We start from the raw sequence: 22,735 nt of genomic DNA on the forward strand, positions 1-22,735 counted from the left end.
ACAGGCCTTTCTCAATAGTGTCCTTTTGTTTGGCAATATAATGCAGCTTTTCATGTTTTTTTTTTTGTTTTTTTTCAATAAACAGTTGCCTTCAAATGAAAAATGATCTCTACGTCAAAGTTTCCAAGAATATTCCTCAAATATTTTTGGGAGGAAGGATTGTTAAATCATCCTCACAAACTACTAGATATTGGATCCTGTTGACAATGTTTTTCATTCTCTCCAGCACTAAAACCATCAGTATTCAATTGATTGAGGCCAAGCCAACAACACTTTAGGCCTCACTATAATTCCTGTGGCCATGTTTTTTTTGGTGCATCCTGCTGGATTCTCCGGTTAAGAGGTTTCCAGCTTCACAATAATTGGTGATATTCACTCTGCAGTGATTAAACACTGCAGTCTTGTTCTGCATCAACTGGTTGTGGTAAGTATCAATCGTAAAAAAAAAAACAAAAAACAAAACAAAAACTAAATGAACTCTGAAAACTCTGCTGTGTATGTTCTATTGTTCTGTGTGGTCAGAGAGCCGAAGTAGTTAAATTACTGAGCACCAAAATAAAAAAAAAAACAGATAACATGATGGCCAGATCTGTCACAGACCGATTTTTTGTCGAATTTGGCATCTTAATTCTTTTAAGTCTTATTACATGATTTCATTGATGACAACACTAAAAATCACTAGGGAAAACACCTCTACTCTTTTATCATAAGTTTATGACCAGAATAGGAGAACTTTCATATGTGGACTGTAGAAGTGCAAAACTTGCACAAAAAACATGCATAATGGTCTGCATTAAGTAGGCCTATTCATTTTTTCTTGTTCTATTAAAGTGTTGTGAAACTTAAAAAAAATAATATATATATATATATATATATATATATATATATATATATATATATATATATATATATATATGTGTCATTTATGCAGCTTTATTGTTTGATTTGTGGGTAATTTAACTAATGGGTAAAGGAATAATTTGATATCACCATCCTTCTAAGAGAAATGTATGTCTTTAGATCTTGGAAGACTACTGTTCTCTATAATCTAAGGAATACCTTTATACCAGTTTGTACAGACTGGGCCTGATGTTGCCTTAAATAATTTATTATCTATTCCTGGAATTAATGTCTTCATATATTTAATTTTGCATTGTATATGTCAGTATTTTTGCCAAATTGAAATGGCAATATTCAAAATTATTAATGGGGAAAAATCCTAAAATTAGTTACTTTTTAAATCAGACTCAGTATGAGCAGTAGCACACATAATGTGTAAAGGCACAATTTTTTTCACACAAAGATTTCACACATTGCAAAAGCTCATGTCTTGTTGTGAAAAGTAAAACAGTACAAACCAATTCAAAATGGGATGAGTCAAACCAGGTGAAATTCTGCTTTGCCTTCTGTCTTAGCACGACTTTGCAGCTATTGTGTAAGATATTACTAGTGGTTTTTACCCCCCGACCTGAGTTCAAAAATGTCATTTGTTCAAGTCGTCCAATTGGAGCCCATCTCTTCTCTGAGTGGTATCTGAGAGGGCAGAGGTGCTTTCTGAATGGGTGTTAGGTTTCCGAAAAATATGAGTGAAAAACGGGCACTGATGAATTCTGTTGTTGAGGAGATAAAAATCACATTGACATCATTTACTCAGAGAACATACATGGAACATTTATTGCTGTGTTGTCAGGCTTAACCTTTGACGCCATATTTATTGACAACGATTCATCTTAAAAAGATATAATAGGACAATATATCTTTGATGCTAAAACAGCCCTTGGTTGCTTTGATTTTCATTTTCATCCTCAGACTACAGGTAACCTCTTCACTGACAAACAGCACACTCCAGTAAAAGGCCTGAAGTTATTTACGCACACACACACGCACAGACACACGTACCTACAGCTGTCTCACCCACTGAAACCAAACTCCTTCTATTAAAACATAGTCATCATAGTGATTTTGCATGATAAATGAGGTAAAATCCTCTTTTTTCTTACATCACCTCCATTTTTTTTTTCTTTCTTGGAAGAAAATCAAAGTAAATTTATCAAAAAAAAAACTGTCTACCCCTAGAAATCAGGCTTCTGGATCTCCGTTTTTGATGTAGTAATTCTCTAAATCCCAGAAACCAAAATAGCTTTCATAAAAAGAGGAAAAACCTTGCTGATTAGTTCAAAAATAAATGGTACAATAAGAAAGGGTTGCTACAAGGAGATGGAAAACATGAGTGCATCAAAATATCATGTCGTAAATTAGCATACTGTTTTGCAAACCCAGAGCCATGCTTAAGGTGCACTAGAGTGCCCAAAACCGATATGTTCTGATGCAACTTTAAAATTAAAGCTTTCATAGTGGTGGTGTCAGAGGGGTTCAGTCATGAGGCTACAAGCAAAGAATAGTGCAGCCATGTCTGTGAGTGAATATGGCGTGTGAATATGGCTGTTCCCATTTCTGGTTGTCCACACACTCCAACTCATGGGAAACCAAAATAAAAACAACCCTCAAATGTCCTTGAGGAGCAAGTATTCACATAAGGAAATGCGCTGAGAACAATCACTCAGCGCACAAGTTTCTTTGAAATTTTTTGCTTGTCATATTATGTAGTGTCCTCACTTAAAAAACTTTTACAAAATTGGAAGCCACTAGCAGACGAAAAGTCTTAGACAAGTCGAAGACACTGCAGGGATTCAATAAGGACAAACTAATGGCAAAATGCAAACGTGCCTATTCTCCTGTCTACAAAAATAGTGGAATAGGAATCACATGGTTATCACCAAACATTGAAATCTTAATACACATCTGTATATAGATAAAAAAAAATCCAGGTTAAATGCAATCCCATCATGCAGCCGAGGTTCTTTGCAACAGCGTCCTTTCGTTTAGAATCCTTGAAGATAGTGAGAAAGAGTGCAGTCAGAAGGAGTGCACATTGAGCTGTATTTCAGTGCACAAATGTTGCTCCGTGCACAATTATGTGCTCCCTGACAGGATTCCGAGTTCGTTTCACTCCACCTCTCTTTCACACTTATTTTTCCATGTTTATGATTGAGAGATCCTGGAGATAGAATGAAAGATAACCAATTTCACGAATCACTCCATGCAGTTATACCTCCACTGTCCCTCAATTTATTTCCATTTTCCGCTACCAGTGAAGACCAAGTTGACAGACACACAATGCTGATACCCATATTCTGGTTTCAGAGACACTGAGATGTTGTGCAGAATGAATTAACTCTTGCTTGGATACCTGAGGCAGTGCTTGGACACACAAACATAGACTGGGAGCAAATTATGTCGAACTCTTCTTCCTTCTTCCATTTTAAGCAGGTCTGTCAGGAAAGATGTCTGTTAGATCCACTCCCTGCTTTAAGACCCTCCCTTTGAGTCAACAAGAGACTTAAAAACAGTCATTCATGGCATTGATAGTTGGATTTGTTTTATTTTTTTCCAGTCCAAATCAACTTAAGCCATTAGAGAGAGAACAAAGCTGTTTTAGAGCAATGCTAACTCACTTTTGCATCTAGCTCCTTGCCTCAACTGTGTGTCTTATAAATGCAAGTTGTTGTTTTTCAGTGTGAACACCACTTTCCCTCAGATCCTGTAGAACGAGACCTACCAAGACAGTAGAGGGGCTGCTCCTCTGGCCATGCGCTTTGATCTATAGCCATTTGGCACCATTAGAAACAGCCAAAACCACCACTCTAGATAGTACATACAGTATATAAAGAGGTTAAGGGGGCAAGATGAGGGTTTAGTGTTGAAAGTCTGAGCATCATGTTTCATCAGACCTCTGTCTCCATAATGAAGCAGACTGAGAGGAACAGCAATGGGTTTAGTTCCAAGAAATGGAAAGAAAAAGAACAACTAAACATTATGTTTCATCTGTTCTGTCGACAGGAGCCTACTGTTGTTTGGCTTGAGCTTTTTCCCTTGAAACTGTGCTCTTTGTCTTCTATTACCCCAGTCCCTTCTCCTTTTTTGCTATCACCTAATACTCCTGTCCAGGGGTTGGCCAAAAAAGCTTGGGGTTCCATTAGCTCCAGGCCCATAATTTCCCTGCGGCCTTCCCTGCATCGAGAAGACAACAGAAGACCCCCTTTGTCAAGGCTACCTGTGCTGTTGCACTTCTTTACATGCCCTCCAGGGCATAGGACGTTGCTAGGTGGCAGCAAGGATGTTAGTGACAAGCTGCTTAGCGTCTCTGATAAATGTTCACTGTTGCCTGCTTGGCTGGAGCCACAACCACCAATAGAAGAGCCAATGCCTATACCCAAGTCTTCATCTGAGGGGTCGATGGAGTCTTCTCGATTGTAGCCGGGGCTCGTGCTGCCTCGTCCACTGCTCTGGCTCCTTTGGTGACCCCTGGTGGCCAAAAGGGTTACAGCAGGAGGGTTTGCCCTTGGATTTAGGGCTTGAACTGGAGAGGAAATAGTATCCTCAGGCTGGGAGATAGGGCACATGGGTGGTAAGGAAGCTGTTGGGATTGACAGTTCCATGTTCTGAGGTGGAGAAATGCTAAAGCTTAGTCCTTCTTCCAGAGTTGTCTGAAGGCTACCTTCTGAGCTCCCAGTTGCCAGGGATGAATCACTGTGGGATGGGTACTAAAATAAGACAGAAAGGAGAAGTGGAAAAGAAAAGTAAATTGCACCAGCCAACGATTTTCTTTTCATGAAGTCAAGACTGTTTACAATTATCTCTTTTAGCTACAAAACCATTTAATTACATTAATATTGTGCTATTCTTCCACTTTTATTTAGTTTGTAACCTCTGTCTGCTTACCTGTGCACAGATCCTCTTTCGAGGGGCTCCAGGGGAGCGGAATGAGACCCAAGAGGCTGGAGAGGTCAGTTTCATGCCTCTTGACAAATGCAGGCTCCTACTGCGAGAGGGTACCGGGATAGATGCCCCTGCAGAATGGAAAAACTCAGCAGGCAAATGAAAGAGGGTAGAAATCCCACTGGCTCCCTTTTCCTCATCTCCTTTGCCTCTCTCCTTGCTGCTGAGGCTGGAAATCGCACCTTTGGGAGAAAACCACAAGTATTCATGTCAACTTTTTCCCCCAACATAAATCTCTTATTTTATCTGAGCAAATGATCTGCTAGTGAGTGAGAGAGTCATTCATTCAGTCATGTATTCTGTTCTTTCTGCTGCTCACTTCAAATCATGGTCCCAAATATAATAGAAGTGGACTTATCCAGCTACACCGCACAGGGCTAATTGATCTCCAGTACTGATGTGCTTAAAATTATTCAAATTTTACATCTATTTACTGTAATAACACTAGACAATCATAAATCTTAAAAATGGAAACTAACTGCAAACTGTAAAAGCAGTTTTCCTGACACCAAGATTTTTCCAGGAATAATGCTTTTATTTTTATAGATCATGTAACGCTAAAGAAATCCAACTTTGGTGAACCTTGCACTCAAAGCTGGATTGTCACGAGATCTGAGTTTTCAGTCTCACAACAAATCCTTCTTGAAAGACTCCTGCTAATACGTCCGTCTCATAACCACCAGCGAGTCGAAATAATGACATGCCAGCAGTGTTTTTTGAGGCGGGACATGTAGGAATGACGACAGTCAGAAGCGCCATGCTGGGGCATAACAAACGTTTAAAAAAGGAGCAAAGAGAACCACTTTGTGCATTTGTAGATGGGAAAGATGTCTGTGCTTTTCTTTCGACAGGATTTGGAAAAAGTTTGATTTATCAAGTTACTCTGCTAGTTGTGAAAACACTAAAGCAGCTGCAGACGAATCCTATTGTGATCATTGCTGCTATGGCGAGAAAGCATATGATGGAAGGCGAGTATTAGCTGGCATGTCACCCTATCAGCTCGAAGTATTGCACTAAACGTCGATCCTTTTCATGATCAGACTGAACGGCAGGTTGATAACATAGAACTCCACTGAGTTCTACACATAATAATCTGGCTACCACCAGGATATCATTGGTAATCCTGTTTTTTCATTTCCTTTTAAAAGACCATTTGTATTTAGTAACTTCTTCCAGTCACTAAAATGTTTATATGTGTAGTATTTAGGCTCTGAGGCATGTCAACATTCAACCGCTGTTAGTTAACCTTCCTTTAATCCTCCCTTCATTAGGAAATTGAAAAAAGACCAGTTTTAGTCTTCAGTCTAAAATTATTGTGGAGCTGTATCGTGTTTTTGAACATTAATAAATGCTCATTGTAATGAGACAGTTTTCTCTCAAAAATTTAACTGACCACTTTTTTATAAGATACAGCTCCATAATAATTTTAGGTAATTTTGTAGTTCCATGCTTTAATACAATGGACATGTGCAGTGGCGATATAATCAAAATATTAACTTTAATAATTATTATTTTGATTAATCAAGTTAAAACATGTTCATTATTATCTCCATAAAATAACCTTGTAGAATTTACTGACCAGGGGAGCAGACTGGTGAGCACATCTTTGTTTGGTATGTTTGTATTCCCATCTCTTGTAGTGTGGTCTCTGTCTCTGTGCAAGAAACCCTGCATTGCAGGGATGCCCCCTGCACCTGACCTTGTTCCTCAGCCTGATGACCTCCTCCATGGCTGCCTTCTCCAACAACAGCCTCCTCAGATTCATGGGAGCCACTGCTGCACCTCCCCTAAAAGAGAAGGGACACAAAACCATAAAAAAATATGTAGGATAATCTATATTATTGTAGAATAATTAAATAAATAAACATATTGCAAAGTACCAATTCTCAAAAGATGCCAAGAGTAAGATTTGTGGAAAAAAAAAGTGACATATAAGTTTCTTTTTAAAAGGATAACCAGGTGTGTTCGACAGCTTTTCCAAAGGGAATAGTCCACCCTCTAATGATTTAGTAATTCCTGGTTAAAGAACAAAATGACAGAAAATAAAAACTGAACAATCAGCTGAATTTGTAAGCGCCATAGGAGCGCTAACACACTATGATGAATGCCTACGCAGGGAGTGGACTTTCTAAAGCTGATAGTGATCCAAAGTTGAGCTGCACCTGTGGCTGTGTGTGGGTATCATTTCTGTCTAAACGTGATGGACCCGCTGCCTGACACATAGTGTAGAGGAAAATTCAGACTCAGATGGTAGAAGGGGATAATTACCTAATACTACTATGGCAAATTTGGAAGAAAAAATAACAATAGGAAATGTATTTTTTATCTAACTAAAAGAGACATTATTTAAGTTTTTAGTGAAAAATATCTTTACAATAGCCATTTTATCAAACAGTTTAAAACATAATTTGATGAGCAGACATTTCTATAGTTTAGCACAGATGCATCTATAAGTCTGTAGCCTATTTTCTTGCATTTACTTAGGGTCGAAGCATTATTTTCAAGATGGACTTTCTGGATACTCAGAAGCAACGAACATGCAGCTTAATTCAGACAAATGACAAATCCGTGAAAAGTGAAAAAAAAAACAAAAAAAAACAAAACAAGAAGTAGCGAGCTAAGAGAACAAGCAAAAGAGTGCTGCAGTTTTGTGTTTTCGCCACAGGGTGCATTATCATTAAAAAAGTCTGTGGTTCCTCTTTAAACACCAAGCCTGTACGTACGTTTTTTTTTACTAAGTTTTATGTTGTAAAAAAAAACAATCCTTGGCCCTCTGCCCAGAACAAGTCATTTGGTGAGCGTGGCTGTAGGCAGGAAGCGGTCTGTCTCAGCCGCTTTGGATGTTATCATCCCAATAAATGGCTGTTATTAGCAGTTACTAGACCCATAGAATAGCTTCAGATTACACCTCTTACTTACCAGTAGGCTCAGTAGATTGTTATCACAGAATTAATCCTAACCCTAAAGTATTTTTTTTACCTGCAGAAATAATTAATGTACTCATGTGTAATCTGAACATAATTTTAGTAGTTCTTCATCTATTGTAAAAAAAAAAAAAAAAAAAAAAAAAGTTGATCAACATGTCAGCCTTATTGAACAATCACTCATTAAAATGAAATCTCATATCCTGTATATGGTTGTTTTTAAATACCCCATTAAATCCATTTGACTGAAATGTGGAATTCCCTAGAAGTAAAAGCGCACTTTTTTTTTTTTTTTAAAGAAGATAGACGTTAAATAAAATTCATAAAAAGTACTAAATAGGTAAGTAGAAACTAAAACTTAAAGGTATAGAGGATGATCTTTTATTTTCAAGTGGATCATCTAAATAAATGGTCCTCCTAATTGTTAATCATTCTGGTGATAAGTTTATGTAAGGCCGTCCTATGTGCTTGTCCCGTTAGCTATCTTTTTCTGCACAGACAGTCATTGAAGCTCGCCTTTCTCACTGCGGTTCTTTGAAAATGGCCAAGGGTCGTCAGAGAAAAAGTGTCTATAAAATGTATGAAGAGAAAAGAAAGGCCTCAGAAGAGGCAAATAAATCCCGAAATGCTTTGCGTGGAGAGCTCTCTTCGCAAAGCATTATGGGATTTGCAGTCATAGCGGCCAGCTGTCACCATAGGCTGTGGCTACCCCAGAGTGGCGACTGATAACAAAGATGGTGCAGGCACCACACAGTGGAGGAGGAGTTACCTGACTAACAGGGAACAAAAGCAGTGAGTGGACCTACTTAGAGTTGATTGAACTAATTCATAGCAGTCATTGTAAAACCGAAAACTCAGAGTTCCCGACTTTAGGCGCAATCAATTTAGAGTTGAGGATTTGAACTATGTTTGTTAAACCTGCATATTGAAATGGACCTCAGCTCATTAAAGAAGCTAAAAGAAGTCATGTTAACAAAATATTTCATCATAAGTTCATGGTAAACTGTCTTACAGGCCAAGCCTCAACTAAAATAAAGTGTGTGACAATTATGTGTGCCTGCCTGCCTTCTTGCCTGTCTATCTTTTTTTTTTTGTTATTCCATTTTGCATCTTTCCTTCTGCATTTAACCCCTTAAAGAGCAGTTTTCAGCACCCAGGTAGCTTTCTGGGCCTAAGAGTCTTGCTTGATGGCTTAGTGTTAGATTCTGTTCTCTAATTAGGTATTTTTCAGCAGCTAGAGTATGATATAAGTACCCTTTAAGAAAAACAACCTTTAAGCACACATTAAGCATAGTTTTTATCAGGCCAATATTTCTTAAAAAAAAAAACAACAAAAAAAAAGCCTGATATACTGTAGGTCATAAGAAATACAAGCTTGATATCAAGTTTCAGAATTACATATGTTTTTCAAATAATACGTCGTGTTGCACAAATTTACATCTGATATATATATATATATATATATATATATATATATATATATATATATATATATATATATATATATATATATAAAATATTATCTTTTAATATTTTGACTATTTTACATTGTTTATTTCATCTTCTCCTTCAGCCCCACTGGTTTAAACTTACCTTCCCTTCATGCATCAGCAGCTGATAGCTGTTATGTTCATCCAGGCTTAGGTCGTCAGGGAGAGCAGGGGATGAGGACTTATCCGAGAGTTGCTCCGACTTCAGTGATGCCTGCTCTATCTCTGCCATTCTGATCTGCTGCAAAGAGTTTATTTTACTTATTGATGCCTTTAAAAGCCCATGAAAGAAAAAAACAAACAGTTACTTATTCCATCATGCTGGAAGAACACAATCTCATCAGTATTTACCATAACTATTCATAGCATGGAATACCTCAATAATGTTTCTTTCATTTAAATGTTTGAAAACATAAAGAGATCTTGCATGATGCATCTGTTTACTCATTTTCCTTTAAATAACCAAAACAAGCTCTGTAGACAAAACAATAAAAGATAAAACCTCCCCCATGCTGAAATAAGGTGCAACAGTTGCTGACAATCCAGAGGCAATAATGCAATAGGATCTGCAAAGAGAGTATGATGAGACATTTCCAGCAGTACTGGTTTATCCTCAGTTGAACAAATGCGTTCAACTTTATTTCAAATCAAAGCATTCAAAAAATATTTGAAAAACAATTTTCTTGAAATTGCATAGCATGCAAATAAGTCAATATGCTTTTTTCCTCAATATTTAAAATGAGTGGAAGCTGAAATCCCAAAAATACTGTTTAGGCTTTTCAGTACTATTTCTTTAACGATGTAAAGCAATAAATACCTAGAGCAAGTGGTTAACCGTGGTATTTAAAGTGGGCCAAGTGAAATTCAGTGGAGCGAGGCTGGTTAGCCATGTAGTAACGCATGCACAAAGCGGCTCATAAAGAGAGATTCATTGCTGATATGAGCCAGTTAATCACCACTGCCACAGCTCCCAGAGAGAGACAGAGATGTAATGAAGCAAAGCAAAGACACAAGGCGCAAGCACAGTGGAGTGACTCATTAGCTGAGAGAACCACTTTACAGTTTTTCCGTTTTGATTGACCCAGTAGCCCTCACTTGTACGGCTCTTTGGCAGCACTGTAGCTGGGACTTGTGTCTCCATAGGTGGTCAATAAATGGCCTCAACAACCCTCTGCAACTCATCTGCATTTTTTATCGACGCACCACGGAAACTACAGTGTCTCTCTTCTTGTTTTCTTCACTGTGCCTTTGGGGAGAACATTGAAGCAAAATAAAAAGAGGAAAACTTTGCTACTGCAGAAATACTGCTTGTTTGTTGTAAAAAGATTGGAAGCTACAAAGTCACTACTTCAGTATAAGAAGAGAAAGGCACTGTTCTATTCAACAAAAGGGGACTGTAATAAAAAAACCACAAAAACAAACAAATCTGTCCTGACCAAAGAACATGAGTCATGCTAGCCAACACATGCTGTTTGCTGTATCATATATCCTTAAACCCTGCAGGAGAAATAGTCAGAGGGTAATTTCCTACAACACACATTAAGATTAACAACATGATTTGTAGGAAATGCACTGCTATGATTACAAATGAAGTAATATAGAGGGAAGCTGGTCTAAACAAAGCATAAGGTCAATATATGCAGCTAAATTAATGGTAAAGGTTGAACTGTCACTTTCCAGGTCGTCTCAAGGGCTTGTTTCAGAGTAACATGATGAATTATACTCTTCCCACACACTAAGTCGTCCAGATTTTAGATTTTCTTTTGTAGATTTCAACATAACATTCAAGTGGAGACTCAACAATCTAAGAGCAAAGCATAAAGATTGATTTCACAATAAAATCAAAGACACTAAATTTCTCCCTGCAGCCCTTTAGGTAATACACTTAAACTGGGTTTGCTGCCACACAGAAAGCTCAAGTTAAGTAAGTGCTAAGTTAGCACTTTTTCCACACAAAGGTTACAGTAAAGTCATACAACAATGGACTGTGGACTAGCAAGCTTTCAAGGTCATGACAAACTAAAACCGTAAATTAAGACATCTACAAGCTTGTGGTTAGTGCAAAGGTAACTTGAAATAAAATTGCAATACTAGGGAAAACTGATCGCAATTTTGATTTATTGCAAAATTATTCGGCAAAGTCCTCCGCTACTTTCTCCTTGACCTGTCAGCAGTGTTCCTTGGTCTTCATGATGCCTCTTGATCATTAACGTTTTCACATAATCCTCTGAGGCTTTTACAAAACAGCTGCATTTATACTGAGATTAAATCACACAGTTGAACATTTTACAAAATAGTGACCTTTTCAAGAATTTTTGTTTGCACTGTATCCTAGCTGAGTCAGAGATAGAGGGGAATCACTGCAAATGTGGCTTTTACCTCTAATTTTTTTCCACATAACACACAATCTTGATTAAAATATATTAATGCTTGTTGAAATGTGACCAAATGTAACAATAAAAAAAAAATCAAGGGATATGAGAACTAGCGAAAGGAACAGTATGCAAGTCTAGTGTTAAAAAAAAAAAAAAAAAAAAAACTGAAGCAGAGTTGCTCTGAATCAGATATAGTAAATAAGAGACCAAACAGGGATAAGAAAAGGAGTGGGTACGCATACAGACGGGAGGAAGCATGTAAAAAGGAGGGAAGATTGATGCTCTGACAGCAGCTGCAGACAGGCAGAAAGCGAGGCTGACAGGTGAGGAGGTGTAGATCCCAGTTACTTCCTCCTCTGAGCTGACCCACAGCCCTTTGTCACTATGATGGACAACATTTGCACAGGACAGTATGTTTCTAAGTGCATGTTGAATTCAAGACTTTGCTGTTAACAAGACACCTTGGAATATAAACTCAAGGAGATCGTGGGTGGCCATGTGCATGCTCTCGTGCATAAAGACGGTCATGAAGGATGGATGCATTTGTGGGCTCATGCAGGCACACCTCATTATTTCATTAAGTATCCATGCAGGATGCCTTTTATCAACAAATTGTCATGGTAGTACAGTACGTGCAAATACATAGTCCATATTATTGGCCTGTCTTACAGCACACTGATCTGAAGTATCCTGCATATATTTGTGTTCATGAATGTAAATGTTATCTGTAATCTGGGTTTCCAGGAGAAATAGAGGATGAATCCAGGTTTTTTAGCCTAGCTTTTGATGCAAGCTAAAATTGGATGCTTACCTATACAGAAGTCTATTACACTCTGGATTCTATTTTATGGCGAAATCTTCCATATGTTTTACAAATTAGTATCTGTAAGGGCTTATATTTAGGTATAAATTACTGCATTAGGGTCCAATTGTAAATAAATGTACATTTTTAGCCATTTTCTACTTGGGGTTATGAAAAAAGCATCAGCTTGAAATTAAGTGTATTTGAGTAGGTAAATAAGATGATTTGCCAATGGAATAAGTATTTTTACTCTTAAAATGAGACAATTGTATAATGTGCACTTGAAAGAAGACAATACAATTGTTTTTTTATTTTATTTTAAATGAAAATTGTCTTGTTCCATTGGTAACATGTCACACTTACCCCCTGAATTTAAGACCAAATACTTCTTTGAAGAAAATACTTATCAAGATTTTTTCCAGTGTACCGATAAGAAATAGCAAAAAATAGGTAAATAGTAGAGCTGCCTAAATCGTGTATACCCATTAGGTCTTTAGAGTTCCCAGAATTTTATATCAGTAAAATGCAAATGTAGGAGCATTTCTTACTTTCCTTATTTCCTTAATAAAAACCTTCAAATATTTTTTCATTCTCAAAATTACACATTGATGAAACTAATGCTGGTAAAGCAGTTTAAAAAATGAAATTGTTTCAAGCAAGCACAAAAGCAGTTCCATTGTGAAGTACTATACTCTAATGCTATATTGGCAGTGCATGGTTTGATGTTCAGTTCCTATATTTGACTGAAATCCATTTGTTCTGCATGGTCTGCAGACTATACTTTAATGCAGCAAGAATTTGCATAATCGACTCCAAACTTTACACAGCTCTAGCGTACACAGAAAGACATTTAGACATCACATGGCAGCGTTCAACATAGTAAGAAAAAATCCTGAGACCGCAAACACTTTAAAAACTATCAGATACCTATCTGATTGAATACCTCATATGGAGGTGAAAAGATCAGAATTAGCCAGTGCAGATTATTCTTTTTTTTCTTTCTTCTCTTCTCCAGCTTTTATTATCATTACATTGTCACAAGTATAGAGCAAGGAAATACACTGTCTGCATTTAAACCATCCCCTTGGGAAGCAGTGGGATGCCGTTGTGCAGCACCCAGGTAGCAGTGTGGGGTTAAGATTCTTTGCTCAGGGACCCAAAGTGGCAGTCCGTGGGAGTGGGGCTTGAATTCAGAACCTCAGGATTCCAAGCGCGATGCGCTAAACTACTAGGCCGCCCTCCCTTAAGGACTATGGCTGAAACAGTCGTGATTAATCGATTATTGAAATAGTAATCAAGTAATTAAGTAATCGATTAATTAACTGGAGTGTAGAGGCTCTAAAACATGGCTTTATCTGACACAGCAACACACTTATAGCAGTAATTATATCAAAATTATAAAAGTTTGTTCTCAAACTTTTCAAACTGTCACCTTCTCCTCATTGTAGAATTATTTTTTTTTTTTTTTACCAGTTGACTGATGTTCAGCTGACTTATCCTTTAGCTCAGTGTGATTGGTTGAAATGTGCTGCTTTTGAAAAGTACACTTAGAATATTTGTGAATACGTCTTTGCATACTTCACCAGCAACAAAAGATGTGCATCTACAGCTTTATTTATTTTAGTTTAGGTTTTTTAAACTTGCCCATTCTAAAAGATGATCTAAATCATTTTGTCATATTTTTAGCTTTATGTTCATGGTCATTGCCTTCCATCCATCTTTAACTTTGACCAACATCCCTCTCTCCTAAGGAAAAGCATCCCCACAGCATGATACTGCCACCTCCATTTCTTACAGTATGGATTATGTGATCAGGAAAAAAATCTAACCTTGATTTTTTTATAGTTATTTTTAAATGACAAATCTAACATTTTTGCTTAGTTTGAGACACAATCAAAAAAGCCTATTTCTTTCTTGCTCTGATTTTGTCAATGTGTTGTGAAAGGTTTGTGATTATAATGAGCCTTTTTTTTATACATAAAAACTTTAAATTTTTCACTCATTGGATTTTTTTGCAGGTTATATCACAAATGGGGCTTTAATTTCACTTATCTTGTGCTGTATCTTATCAAGCAGCCTTGATATGGGACTGAGGGAACAAAAATAACACTAATGACTATAAAGGATTTATGGATACTAAATTGTGCAAAAATATGTATTTGCTTCTGTTTAGCTTTTAACATATTAATACTTTCATACTTTCTTACCCAGTCCTGCTTTAGGTTGTGAATTTACTGTATACTGCATTGTGTTTTACATGTGTTCAGGTTGGTACCTCTTGCGGGTGGCCCTTGCAGTCTTTGCAGACAGGTGGAGAGGAGTAATGGTGGAAGACGGAGCCGGAGAGGTTGTCGATCATCAGCATCTCCCCATCTATTGTATCCTTGATTAGGAGAGATACGCTGTCCAACCACTGGCTCTCCTGGAACACATACACGCACACACACAAACACACGCGCACACAAGGACAGAAACACACACGGGACGCAGGCCGGCAGACCAGGATGCACGCAGGCGCAAACATGTGCACATGCGGACATGCGAGGACAAAGAACACGCAGGGAAATGCATACACCATTGGAAGGATTATTAAAGTGCCCATGTGTACACGCAGGTAGGCTTTCGCCGTTCCTATCTAAGTTAACATTTTGCAGCTGGTCATTCATGTGGAGTGCCTTCCAAAAACATCCAGAAGCTCAAATTCCTTCATTTCTCTTATTCAAGGAAGCATTTCAATGTATTTTATCAGAAATTATGTTAAACAGAGCTAAATAGTGCATAACTGTAATTTCAAGGCAAAAGTTACACATCTTTAATTATTAGCCTGGGCTGTAAAAACACATTAATATATTTCGTTCCAAACATTCCACTGCACTGTATGATTTAGGTCAGCGTCCAGTTCGACAGTAAATATATGCTTGGTATTTTCAGAGAATACTGGCATTCTGGCTGAATAGTAAGCTCATTCCAGGCTCCCAACAAATTTGAGGAGCCTCGATGTCCATGATACTGCCCCAACAATATATTGTAAATGTGATGTGCTATGTTAGTTTTCAATTTCCGTGAGGCCTTTACAGGACAACTTTATTTACCAGTTTTTCTTAAAGGAAAAACTTAATTACTGTTTAAGCATCTTTGAAGGTGTTTTTCTTATTAAAATGTTTCAGAATACAGTGGGCTGAATACAATGCTTCATTGGAAAAAAATGTGTGAACTGTGTACCCTTTACCTTTTGCAACACAAATATTAATCATTTTGGTCTGCCTGAGGAATTCTAATAAAATCCATTGAAATTTGTGGTTTAAATGTGAAAAAACCTCCAAAGGGTTGAATATTTTTGCAAGGCACTGTTCTCGTTCACCCAAACATAGTAAATGTATCATCTAAGCTTTCATGAAACATTACAACAGAGAAATTATGAGTCAAATTATGATGATTTACCAAAATGTGTTGCTTGAGATTATATAATAATCATTCTCTCGTTCTTAAAAATCTTCAGAGTAATAAACAAAGAAGAATACGACCCTAAATAATAAAGCTCCAAATGCTCATCAGTGGAGTAACATCTAATTTTACTATGGAAGCTTTGGGTGCTTAGTGTAGCGCAATTACGTTTGATATATCACCTCAATTAGGCTGTCCGATACCTTGTTAAAAGTATTTCAGATATAAGAGTTTGCTTTCTGCTCTGGGTATATTATAAGCTTTAAAGTAATTTGGCCTGTATGACTTGGATTTAAAACACATAAAACACTCCTCAATGATCCCTGCTTTCTTGAATCTCACCTGTTCGCTTTATTCCTGAAAAAAGCAGCTACTGTAGAGGGAAAGGAACATGCTTTTAAAGAGTGATCAAAACATGTTCAGCCTTTTTCGCCATGGTATTTCCCAATGAGTTGAATGCATTGTGCCCATAGTTAAAGTATTGTATTAAATCAGAAGATATTTCCCAAAAGGGTACTATGAAAATAAAGTTACTCTTTTTCAACTCGCCGATAAGCCTGATTTTATAAGAAACCATCTGAAAAGGTGCTTATTGGACTATACTTAGTTCTGTTATGCAAACTCACATCATCTCATATGACTCACTTGGCTTTATTACATCTACACATGACATGTTTTAAAAAAGATGAGGGGGTTAAGAGTTAAAGAGCGAACCTATTGTACAGTGAGCTGCATGCTACAGAAATGCTGTTGATTTATGAAGCAACTATGCAAAGGCATTAAGCGAGTCTGCAAAAGCCAGCTTATTTCAGAAAAGTATTAGGAAAAGCACACTCTGCATTTCGTAGGCAGGCTTAGTACAGTTTGTTGAACATGTAGGTGGAAAGCTTAATATATAAATAATGTTTGATTGACTGCTGTTGTCTGTATGCTGGACCCCATTAATAACTGTATTAGTGGACAACAATAGGTTCGTCTGGAGGGACTGGAAGTTGGGAGTAAGAGAGGAGAGAGCTGAAATTAATTACTGTCTCTGTTTGACTGTCACAGGCTCAGCCATTATCTCTCCTTTCTTGTATCTGGGCTGTAGCTGTGTGTGGGCCTGAACATTATGCAGTCTATCCTTTGGTGCTTGAATTGTACTTAAGCAATGTTTCTGCATGAAGCTTGAAACAATAGAATGTCTTACAAGAAAATATCAGCTTAAGATGAAATGTGCGCCTTCCATTCATAAAGCTTCTTTGCACCGGCATGCAAAACTTTGGACACCAATCAGTTAAACAAAGGGAGCTTCAGTCAGTCTAAATAAAAATGAAGAAAACTTCAAATATTGAATGTTAATACTCTGAAGGATTCAAGTTTCAAGAGCCTAATTAGCTTTATATTTTTATAGTTCTTAACTATGCATAAATCTACAGTCTTACCAGTGCCACAGTATTAAGCAATAATAATTGGACAGTTAATAATGTATTTTAGCAATTTTTAAGAAACACGACATTAAAGGTTTGTTGTAAATAAACCTATAATGTTTTGTAAAATACACGCACAATTAAAAAGAAACTAACTCAAACCCTAAAAAAGTAAATAAGTTACTCCTTTTGGGTAATAGAACACTTTGAGGAAAACTGTGCAGATGCAGTAGCAGCAATGCACAACTAAAGTTTGTAGCAAAATCTGCAAAAATCAGCCTTTCTTTGAAAGGAAGGCTGAAAACCTTTGCCACATCATCACGTGAATTAGAATATGTATAAAGAAATTCACAAAGCTGTTTGTCATGATCTGCCTTTCTGGACCTTCTGCTTCTGTTCATGCTTTTACATTGTGTTATCAGTTATGCTTTATTTTATTTTATTCTGTGTCGCTGTCAAGATTTGTATCATTTTGTTGTTTCTTTTAGTTATCTTTTCAGCATCTTGTAGTACATATTTATTCCTCGGTCTAGTTTTATAGTAATTCTCCCGGTTATCTTGAGGTTATGGTTTTCCATGGCTTCAAAGTCATCTTAAGTTATCTCCCGTCTCTTCTGTTTATCCTGTAGTTTTCCCCTTGGTCATTATTTATTCTGTAGCCATTAGTAGTATTCCCCTTTGGCTTCATTTAAGTTATTTTCTAGTTACAGTTAAGCCCTGTTGTGTTCCCTGGTTACTCTTGGGTGCCCCCTAGTGCCCCTTTCCTTTGCCCTTAGCTCCTTTCTAGCTGGTTCTGTCAACACCTGCTCCCAATTAGCTGATAACTCCATTCATTGTTCTGTCTCCCATATGTACTCCTCTGCAGTTACTCATTGCTGGATTCTCTTCTCTATCACCTGTATGTATTCCCTTGAGTGTCTCTCTGTTTTGGTTTGGCTGAGTCCCCTGCCTGTTGTTGATTGAATTTATGCTTCTGTTGGCACCACTCTAATTAAATTTGCAATAAGCCAACTCAGTTTCCTTCTCCGCATTTGGGTCCACCCAAAACCTCCACACAACCTGACAATGTTACTGTTAAATGTGAAAAGAAAATGAATCCTGTAAAAGAGAGAATTTATTTTTAATGTAACTGTTGAAAAAATGACTTGAAAAAGTCAACCTAGTTATTGGCTTTGAGAGCTTACTCAATTTACTAATGAACCAGAGTCTGCTGAGGTGTTATTTGCTGATAATTTCTCAATCTATTCAGTTTGTCACTAAGGCAAGAAAACTGTGACGTTATGACAATACACACATTTCTTGCAACAGTTTTTCGATGTGCTTGTTTGGGCCTATATGTAATCAGCAATTTGCCCCAGTGAGTTCAAAAGTTAAGCTGCTATTGTGAACACCTAAAAATCCCAGAGCAACTTGTTAGGTTTTGAAAATTCCCACCTCAATGTATACAAAAACATAAATAAACTTTTGTCCTAAATGTCTGTTATGATGGGTTCACACTGGAGGTGGTGTCAACGCCGAGTGTAGTGGTTTCACAAAGAATTCCTATACAAACTGGGCGGTGAACTCCACAAGATGAGAGCAGTGACGGCTCCACTCTCACCTCGTGCTAATCGATAGAGCTGAGGTGATGTCAAACAGCGGCACTGCATGGAGAGAGAGGGGATCGCTGAAGTTGAAACAAGCCAATCTTTTCTATGAAATTGCGACACGGCAGCATATCAGGGATTGGTTGTAGGTGAAGCTTAAAAAAGCTAGAAATAAGGAATGCTGTCAAGCGAATTCGACATGGCTTTTAAAGGAGCCAATTTCATTAAATGCTAGAGGGACTTTTAATTGTCCTCACTTACCTCCAGCACAAACCCCGGTTTGTCATTGCCCACTGCCCAGCATCTGTGCTTTCCGCGTGGGTAGATTTATAAGGAGGTCCCGCCGAAACCGACATAATCAGAGCTGCGTCTGGATGAACCTAATTGGATTCTTTTTTTTTTTTTTTTTTTTAGAGCTTTCTCACTAAGGCGATTAAACATTTCAACGAACATTTTAGTAGTTCTCTGTGATTTTAAAGGTCAGAACACACCGTTTGCCTACGACTTTTTAATCTCCATTCCGATTATTTTCTATGTCTGAGGCTACAATTAGGCAGGGTTCGGCATATCTGTGCAGATTCTTTTTAACCTCTGTCTCTGTGCTATACACAAATTAAAACAATTTCCCACATTTGACTTGGACAGATTATGAGAAGTCATAAAAAATGCATTCTATAAAATAAAGCGAGTCTGTGCAGGATTTTAAATTAAAACTTAATAAGATCTATGTCTAAAGAACAGAAAAACAGCAATAAACACCATGGGGCGGTTTCTATGCTGATGAGGCAGTGATAGGTGATTTTCAGAGAGAGATCTGCAAAGTTTATCAGAGTTTTTTCTTTTTCTCATAGAGGTGAGAGAGATACGCTATGCTTAGCTGCTCTGCCTGCCTCTCATTATTTTGTTTTTGTGAGGCTGAAAGATGATCACTATTTTACTGTATACATTTTTTTTCTTCTGAAGTCATTTATTTTTCGAGGTGATATACTGCGCTTTCTGTCCCTCATTGTTTTTGCGAGGCTCAAAGAGGATCACGACTTTATCCGTTTCCTGTCCTCCATAACTCCTATCATGGGTAAAGTATTATATTTTTTAATGTTATATTGATCGCTTTTGCACGAGTCTATCCTGCTTGCTGTGTATGCTCTGTGCGACTCTCAAACTGACTCTTTCCCTGTGTGATTAACATGTTTTATTTTGTATTTTCCCGCAAAGCGGATGCTTTTTACTTTTTAACCACGTCTCTCTTCCTGTCACACCCATGAAGTTACCACTGAATTACTGCGTAGTCTGACTAAAATAGACCTGGGGTCTATCTAAGTCGGACCTACGCAAGCCCCTTTGTTTAAAATCAGGTTGGGTGTGTTTATCCCCATTGACTCTTAATGTACGCTAATTGCCACAACCTCATCTCACACGATTTTCTATCGAATCGGACGCAAAATCGAAGTTGGTGTCTTCTAGCCATTAGTTTCATCTGTGCTTTTATTGTGAAATGCCGACAGCGAGACCTTGATAGGAAATGACAAAGGGTTGCCAGGGCAACGGCAGGTCCAAAGCGATTGGTCTAGGAGGCTTGTAATTTACTAAATATCAAACAATTATTCCAGCCACTAAATAAGTTAAACATGCCCACTGTTATATTCAGTACCACCACAGGAATAACATGTGATGTTATGCAATAACTATATATCAGGAAGGAGTGCAGCACCAACATCTTCTAGGCTGGTGATATCATCGGCTGTAATTAAAAATAATTTTATTTAAAAACAAAATCAGCACAAATGACATTTGTACCTGCACAAATCACCGGGTAGCACTGAAAAGAAAGGCTCGATAATTTGAATTCAGTTCGGTGCCTAATATGGGAATAGTTGTCTTCCTAAAAAATAATCTTGTGATCTGTTTTTCATTTACTTTTAAGTTTTACAAATTACCAGTTAAAATACACAAACCTGCACTAAAGAAGCAATAACCATTCAGTCTATTAACTGAGTTTTTTTTAACGTCGGTGGGATGTCAGCTTTACGCAGCTGAAGCTCCTCCTATTTACTGATGCGTTCCATGGTGTAAACACCGTGCATCTGAAATGCAGACTACCTGTATGGTGTAAACATTGCGTCCACAACCTCCAGTCTGAACCACCATTATTCTCTAAAAAAAAGGAAAAAAAAAAAAAAAAAAAAGAAATATATATATATTTTCAAAACAACCCATGTAAAAAAAAATGTGATTATTGCAAGATTTGCTGATAAACGATTGAAGTTTTGGTTCACACAGTGGTAATTCGGTGGAAAATCAATGTACTTTAAACACTTTAGAAACCTGATGTATTTGATACCTTATTTCCACACTGAATAATAACTTTTAATTAATATTAACTTTTTTCCCCTATATCTTTTTTTTTTTTGTTTGTTTGTTTTATTTCAGACATTTTCCTTTTTTTTTTTTTTTTTTATATATTTAGTCCTGAATTTCAGGCCTGCAGCATAAAAAGCATAATTTGATATGGAATCAACATGGAGAGCCTTTCAGAGATAAAAGTTTTACAGAAAAATCAGTGGAGTGATTGACAAATATTACAGGCAAAGAAAAAAACTGAAATGTGAGACAGTCCTCAAAATGACAAATGATTCACTCAAGGAACTTGGTAGATTTTCATTGCATAAACAAACAGCAAGAAGTCACAGTCACAGATCTCACAAACACACTGCATAGAGGACATTCATTCACAAAGTGTGAATGAACAACATTGTCTAGTATTACTTTGAGGACAGCTTTCCAATGATCTTTAGAGCAGAATTATAGTTAACTTAAATTTATGCTTTTCTGTATTAAACAGACACCCTAGTTAACATAAATTAGATATTTAATCAGATGTTATTGTCATGTTAGCAACAGTTGAAATGGTTGAAGTGGTAAGAGGTATAAAGAGGTATAAAGATAATCTGAACCACGGATTAAAAGAACTTGGAGCTGTTAAGTGAAAAAAAGCAATGAAGTAGGATTTTGAAAGGAACAGGAATGTTATTTTTTTGTTTTGTTCACTTCCTAAGGAAAATGAATCCCATTCATGTATATTGAAATATATAATTTAGGAAAAAACTAATCTCTGAGGAATACAGTAATTCTAACATTATCAGAGCATAGCCACAGTAAAATAAAGCCATCAACTTTAAAGCTTTTTTATGTGACTGTCTTATGACTTCCCCAATGTGTTTTTTGAGACCTGGAGCAAACAAAAATATTTCTACTCATTATGACATTACATGTAAACAAAAACTTGAAGATTTTGCTTTGAGGGGGTCTTCTTTAGAAATATGTTGCAGGCCAGAAATGACGTTAATCACTAAACAAAATTTGTAAATACAGCAAGGTCTCCAATGAAATACTTTGAAATCTCTAAAATGTACCTTTTTTTTAGAATTCACAACACTGTTATTTAAAATGCATATTGAATCTGCGAAGGATGTTGAAACCTTTCAGTGGCATCAGTGACCTCTCTGTCTGTCTGTCTGCTTCTTATTTTAGTTAAGTTAGCCAAATTATTTGGTTGGACTAATACACTCCATAAAACAAGTATTTGAGTAAAAGTGTTTTTTTCAGTCAATCATTTTAATACATTTTCAGGCTAACATGGAAAAAAACCCTATGGTACAAACCTCAGGAAATGTGCTATGTACAAATATGCTGGTCTGCTTGATTTCTTACTGCATCACTCATGAGACAGAGAAAACAGAGCACGGAGGATGGATATAGAAAAAGCGTGGGTGGATCCTGCCACTGCATTAACTTCCTTTGTCAGCCAACACTGAACTAAAAATGGCTCCACGCAGCCAAGATTAGCTCTACAAAGGTGAAACTCC

General features: G+C 37.1%; 1 protein-coding gene across 4 annotated transcripts in view; it reads right to left on the bottom strand.

The window, feature by feature from the left end:
* Window positions 1-971: 971 nt before the first annotated feature.
* Window positions 972-22,735, bottom strand: part of cacna1g (calcium channel, voltage-dependent, T type, alpha 1G subunit) — a 111,331-nt gene continuing 89,567 nt past the window's right edge. The window contains exons 31-35 of one of the 4 annotated variants that reach the window (XM_015384960.1): window positions 14,706-14,852; window positions 9,357-9,494; window positions 6,419-6,626; window positions 4,783-5,021; window positions 972-4,604 (exon numbers count right to left, since the gene is read on the bottom strand). In XM_015384960.1, coding sequence (XP_015240446.1) covers window positions 3,882-4,604; window positions 4,783-5,021; window positions 6,419-6,626; window positions 9,357-9,494; window positions 14,706-14,852 — 1,455 coding nt within the window. In that variant the 3' untranslated portion in view covers window positions 972-3,881. The remainder of the gene's footprint in view (window positions 4,605-4,782; window positions 5,022-6,418; window positions 6,627-9,356; window positions 9,495-14,705; window positions 14,853-22,735) is intronic. The other 3 variants (XM_015384957.1, XM_015384959.1, XM_015384958.1) reach the window with 3 other exon arrangements.

The sequence above is a fragment of the Cyprinodon variegatus genome, unplaced genomic scaffold, assembly GCF_000732505.1.
Source record: "Cyprinodon variegatus isolate N-32 unplaced genomic scaffold, C_variegatus-1.0 Scaffold327, whole genome shotgun sequence".
Classification (NCBI taxonomy): domain Eukaryota; kingdom Metazoa; phylum Chordata; class Actinopteri; order Cyprinodontiformes; family Cyprinodontidae; genus Cyprinodon; species Cyprinodon variegatus.